Here is a 6,156-nt window from a genome sequence, read left to right as displayed (position 1 = left end):
TCTGGGTGTCCCCAGCTTCCACCAGTCTCTTCTTGAAGCTAAGGTCCAGCACCATGTCCTTAGAGGGTGACTCCTTGGTGCTCTCCCTGTCAGGGCTGCTCTCCTGAGACTCCAGCTCTGGGGGCACAGGCTTTGGCTTTTTTGGGATGCTCCTGTAACAGCTTTCCCCTTGGCTCTGCACTGCATCACTGCCCGCCCTCAGGCTGGACACCAGCGAGACGTCTCTGAGGGCAGCAGGCTCCTGGCTGCCAGCCGTGTTTTGGGCTGAGGAGTCCTCCCACAGATGCTTCCTGCAGAACAGGATGGGGTCGGTGCCCTTGGCCTTCTCCAGGTACTCCTGGTAAGGTGCCAGGCTGAAGACGTTGTGGATCACAGGCATTGGTGGGGAGGATGACAAAGCCTTGGTGTCCCTCAGATCTTCCAGCCCTTTGATGGGGGTCACGGACGGAGAAGGGCAGAGGAGCTCCTTGGCTGGATCCATGACCTTGCAGGCATTTTCTTCCCCTGGTCCCCCACGGGGGGTGTCCTGAGGGGCTGCGCTGCTCTTCCTCCTCCCTGGGTACAGGGGTGTGACTGCTATAGCTGCTCTAAAGCTGCACAGAGAATTTGGCCTGACAGACACCAACTCAACTAGCCTGGCTCATTAGGAGATATGCATAAAGAACCCCAAGTGTACTAATGATAGGCTGGACTTAAGTTCAAACAGGGGACCTCAGCCAATCCCTTGGGATCATGGATGCACTCCTATCCTTGCCAGTGAGCTGGGTGCAGTTAAGATCTTTAGCCAATCATGTTTATATGAACGGGGCTTTGAAACCCCTACAAAAAGACCTGTCAGTCAATAAACTTTGGCTGTTGCTGCATGAGCACGCTGTGTGATTGTCACATTCCTGCCTCCAACACCCAAGCAACATTTGGTGCCCTCTGTGAGGACAGCAAGCTGCTGCAGTGTTGTGGAGATACAGGGCAGCAGAGATTGCTACCAGGCACCTGGGTGGGCTGTGAGAAGCTGCAGGCAGTGAAAAGAGCTGCTGGCAGCAGAAGGACTGCAGGCAGCAGAGAGAGAGCTGGGGCCAGTAGAGAAAGCTGTGGGCAGCAGGGACCTTGTCTTAGATTGCAATGCAAGATGTAACCAGATGCATGGATTCTATTCCCATCTGTTAAAACCAGGTGGAGCAGTGCTCTTTATCTCTTCCATGACCCATCCCTCATATCTCTGAGGGGGAATATCTTTTGTAATGGGCCAGCTGTTAAAAGCAGGTGGGGCAGTTTTCTTTATCTCTTCCACAACTAATCCTCCCTCCAGGGAGATATCTTCTGTTAATGGGCCATTGAGTGTCACTGCCTGACTGATAAAATTCCATCCTGCCATTGTGAGATGCTCCGCCCAGGGGGAGGAGCCAAGCGTTCCTGCCTGGATATAAGCGGACACTTCAAACACCACAGGCAGTCTTCTCCCACTGGATTGCCAGAGGAAGATCAGACCCTTTGACTTCACCAGTCGACTTCAGAGGAAAACTCCCCTCTTCTGCAGGATCCTGCCTTCTGGAAGCAGACACCAGCCTTTCAAGCCAAGAGAGAGCGGCGGGCAGCAGAGGAAGCTGCGGGCGGGCAGAGAACCCTGCGGGCAGCAGAGTGCTCTGCCTGAAGTGGAGAGTGCGGCAAGGAAGGGCAGGGAAACCACGTGGATCCGAACACCTTTGTGATTTACAGACACCTCTGGGCAAAATGGGAGCGTGGGCATCAGTGCCAGAAGACCCTACACTCCAGGTATGGACTCTTCTTTTAACAAGCAGAGGGATTAGCCATGATAAACAGGCTTTACTAGCCTTAATAAGGTGGTGTGGGAGCCACGGACTGGACGTGTCCGAAGAGGCAGCCTTGGATTTAAACACATGGGATTGGGCTGGTAGGTCTATACTGGCAGCAGCTGCCGCAGCCGATGAAGCTGCCATCAATGTCGTCAGACCCTGGAGGCTCATCCTGGCCCTGATCAAACAGTTGGAGAGCGAGCGAGACACGAGGCCGGTGCAGGGGACGGCACGGGGCGAGCCGGGGAGGAGAACAGGCAGAGCATCCCCCGCGTGGGGCCGCGGAGCCTCCCCGGGAGGGGATGACCTGTCTGCAGAGTGCCCTGCAGCTGCCTGGGACCGGGACATTGCCCAGAGCAGGGACCATATGCCAGCCAATCACCCCACCACGGCACACAGACGTGGAGCCAGCCCGCACAGGGACGAGATGCTGGTAGAGGGCACCGTCACTGAACAAAGCGACAGAGACACCCTGCGCTCCGGAGCTGAGTTAAACAGCCCTCCTGCAGCCACCCTGGGTCCTGCCTCGTCTCTGTGCCCTGCTGCGCCAGCCCTTGGGGCTGTGACAGGCTGCCCTGCCTTCCCTCTGTGTCCTGCTGCTTCAGCCAAGACCACCGAGACCGCAACTGCCCGCTGTGAAATGGCAAGCTGCCGTGGAGCCACCTCTGCCTGCTGCCAGGCAGCCCTCGGGCACTGCAGGATACCTGGCTGCTGTGGAGCACAGGGCTGCTGCAGAGGGCTGTCTGCCACCGAGCCTGGCTGTGCCACAATGGCCAGCGAGCACTCTGTGACCAAGCCTAGCTGTGCTGGCTCTGCCGCTGTGCTGCAGGGGCGCCCGGCTCTCGCAGAGACAAAACACCTCACAGCTGTTCCAGGTATGCCCGTGCAGCCGTTCCAACAGCATGTGCCAGGGACACCCACATGCCCTGCTGCAGCACACACGCCAGCACTGCCTCCTCCCAGAGCCTCTTGGTCCGGCTCTGAGACCATGCCTTCTGCCTGGCCTCTGCAGGGCTGTTGCTGCAGCTCAGGGGAGGGCCTGGGAAATACATCCCCAGAAATTCCTGTAAGGAACAGCAGATCGGGGAATCCCTCAGCAGTCGCCACCGGGACTGCACGGCCACCGTCGGAGCGGAAGCTTGCTTTGGGTTGTATGCCAGCAAAGCAGACAAGAGAGACCCAGAGCCATCACCCCTCAGCAGAGCCACAAAATACTGTCACCCTCGCCGCAGTGCCGACAGCGTTGCCCAATCCTGTGACTGCTGGGGAAAAGGAAAACGATCATCTTAGTCTGCTGGAAATAAATCAAGAAGTTACTCCAGCTGTCTTGACATCTAAAGTAGCAAACTTTGAAGGCTGCATTCGGATGTGTGAAGAGATGCACAGGCTGAGAGCAAGGGAGAGGCTGAGCCAGCGGCAGGAGGAGCTGGAGCAGATGGTGAGGGCAGCCTATGCCCAGGCCACTGAGCAGCTGAAGCGCTTTGCTGAACTGAGGGAGCTAAAGCGGCATCAGGAGTTCCAAGAGTTGCAAGAAGTAATGGAGCAGAGCTCCAAGGAGGCTCAGAGGCAGCAAGAGAAGCTGAAGGAAGAACACCGACGCAGAGCAAAGATATTGAACCTCAAATTGCGTGAGGCAGAGCAGCAGAGGCTGCGCCAGGAGGAGCTGGAACTTTTGCACAAGAAAGAGGGCCAGGAGAGGCTGCGTCGCCTTTATTCCATCCAGGAGGAGCTGCTGCAGCTGAACCAGCAGATTGATGCCAGCTCCAGGCACAAAGACTTGCCCAGAATCGACCTGGCTGCGTACAGCAGTCGTGGCAACCAGATCTGTGGACTGGTGTCAGGGCTGATCCGCAGCGCGAGCGAGAGAGGGCTCCCGGCTCAAGCAGACGTGGCCAGCTCTGAACAAGCCCTGCAGGAGATGCGGGGGTTGATATCCAGCCTGCAGCAGGAAGTCTCTGCAGCTCTAGAGGAAAAAAAGAGGAGAGATGAAGAAGAAAAGGAACAAAAGCAGAAAGACTTAGAGGAAGAAGAGCAGATGATGTGTCAGACTTCTGCCCCTGCCCAGCAGTGGTGGGGAAAGCAGCAGAAGGAAGGACTTCAAGTGGAAACAGAAGAAAGTATCATGCAGTGGTACCGGCAGCTTCAGGATGCTGCTGAGCAATGTGTTGCTGCTTTCAGTGAACTTGGAAACTGCAAAGGCAACCCTGAGGTGAAGAAGATAAAAACCAACTTGCAGAAAGCAGCTACAATCCCTGTGAGCCAGATCTGTAGCCTATCAGGCTCGAAGCTGAGAGAGGTCTTTGAGAAGATCAATAACCTGCTGTCTGGGAAGCCTGTTCAGACTGAAGGCCAAACGGTGTTGGTGACTCAGCATCCGCAGGGGCTGGAGTTTGTTTCTTACAAACTTGCAGAGAAGTTTGTGAGACATGGGGAAGGAGAAGTGTCTTTCCACCACGATTCAGCCTTCCCAATTGCTGTGGTGCTCTCAGGAATCTGGGAATTGCACCCTCGAGTTGGAGACATCTTTCTAGCTCATCTGCACAAGAAGTGCCCATACTCTGTGCCATTTTACCCTGCTCGGAAAGAAGGGACTTCTGTGGAAGAGTATCAGAGGATGCTGGGCTATGAAGTTCATGATTCCAAAGTGGAAGAACCAGATCATTTTCTTAAGAGGATGTCAGGAATGATTCGTCTCTATGCTGCCATCATCCAGCTCCGCTGGCCTCATGGGAACAGACGAGGGGCTCATCCTCACGGGCTGGGCTATGGATGGCGCTGGCTGGCGCAGATGTTGAACCTGGAGCCTCGGGCAGATGTGACAGCTGCGCTGCTGCTGGATTTCCTGGAAGTGTGTGGCAATGCTCTGATGAGGCAGTATGGGATTCAGTTCTGGAAAGCAATGCTCTTTATCCAGAAATCCTACATCCCAAGAATTGAGGCTGTGACCAGCTCTGGCCAGATGGGCTGTTTGTCACGTTTGAAGACTTTTGTGCAGAAATGTCTGCAGGCAGAGGAAATGCCATTACCAAAGGGCATTCTGACGCCTTCCTTTTGGAGAACATAAATCAGTCTGTATGTCTTTTCCCCTAAATGTTTAATTTAAGAAGATTCATTTGTTACACTTAGAAGCTCATCTTTGCATTAGATCTTTATAAGTTTTTGCACAGTTATTTTGTATAGTTATTTTGTATAGTTTTGTCTATAGTAAATTACTGAAACTTCAAGACTTTTCCTTCACAGGTTTAATTGTGGAGGCTGCTAAACTGACTGAGGAGAAGCTTACCACACTCCCCTGGAGTGACAACCCTTAAGCAACAACCTCCCTAACCAAGACAAGGAAAAAAGCTTCCCCCAGCAAGCACTGTTGCTGTATGTTGGTTCTATGGATCCCTTTGGCCCTTCCTCTTTGTTCCACCCCTGTGCCCTCATCTCATTTGTTCTGAAGTTCTGCCCTGCCCCTCACTATCCCTTTATAAACCCCTGCTCTCTCTGCCTGGGAGAGTTCTTCATCCCTGGACCCCTTTGAGGTAAGAGCTCAATAAAAACCCTCTGTGGAACCTCATTCAAAGACTCCCTCCTTTCCTTCTGTGCTGCTCGTGGCTGAAATCACCCGAGAGCTGAAATCACAGGGCGAGAGCGAGACCTGCCTGTGCACCCAGGACATCTTTTTAAAGATGCTTCTCTGGAAAGGTCACAGCACTCTACCACCTCTGCCTGCCACAACATTTAATCATGTAGGAGATGCTTTAAATCCATTGTCCTGATGGCTCCAGAGATTAAGGACTCTTGGGCTGAAAAGCTGCACAGCACAATGCAAGTTCCATTGTGCAGTTTGTCTCATGGAAGTGAAAATGCCCACCGAGCAGAGTAGCAAAAGCTGTTTACACACTGAATCACTTAACAGGACCCAAGCAATCCCAAAACCCACTTATCTTAAACCATTTCCTATCACTACAGACATCAGGTGATGCCCAGTCACCTAAAGCAATGGTAAAGACATGATCACAAAGAGGTGGGAAGGTCCGTGGGGCCTCATTCCAGGGCTGTGGGTGCGTTTCCACAGACACCAGAACAGGATGGACACCAGCCAGCTGTGTCTGCCCTGCCCTACCTCCTGCTGGGGACCGGAGACAGCACCCTCCTGCTGGTCCCTCAGCAGATATCGTGGGCCAGTGATTTTAACAACTCCTGCACCTCTCACATGGAGATTTGGGGCCTTTTGAAGTGACAGTTTGTTTAAGGATGTTACCGAATAAAGGACACAAAGATTTTATAACATGAGGTCTTGAGTATTTTATCTATTGAAGAGTATGAATCAAAACCTGAACTCGACAAGTTGTTTTCC

General features: G+C 53.5%; 1 protein-coding gene across 1 annotated transcript; it reads left to right on the top strand.

Annotated features, from left to right (window-relative positions):
• Positions 1 to 2,305: 2,305 nt before the first annotated feature.
• On the top strand, positions 2,306 to 5,321 carry LOC132333240 (mRNA export factor GLE1-like). The gene has a single exon (XM_059858129.1). The coding sequence runs from the start codon at positions 2,452 to 2,454 to the stop codon at positions 4,873 to 4,875; it is 2,424 nt and encodes an 807-aa protein (XP_059714112.1). The 5' UTR covers positions 2,306 to 2,451; the 3' UTR covers positions 4,876 to 5,321.
• Positions 5,322 to 6,156: the final 835 nt, after the last annotated feature.

This window comes from Haemorhous mexicanus, chromosome 13 (genome assembly GCF_027477595.1).
Source record: "Haemorhous mexicanus isolate bHaeMex1 chromosome 13, bHaeMex1.pri, whole genome shotgun sequence".
NCBI lineage: Eukaryota > Metazoa > Chordata > Aves > Passeriformes > Fringillidae > Haemorhous > Haemorhous mexicanus.
The sequence above is the reverse complement of the archived record's forward strand: the minus strand, read 5'-3'. Positions and strand labels throughout refer to the sequence as shown.

What these genes read in the sequence shown, in the direction of transcription:
- LOC132333240 (XM_059858129.1), top strand. Translation starts at nt 2,452, where the DNA reads ATGGCAAGCTGCCGTGGAGCCACCTCTGCCTGCTGCCAGGCAGCCCTC.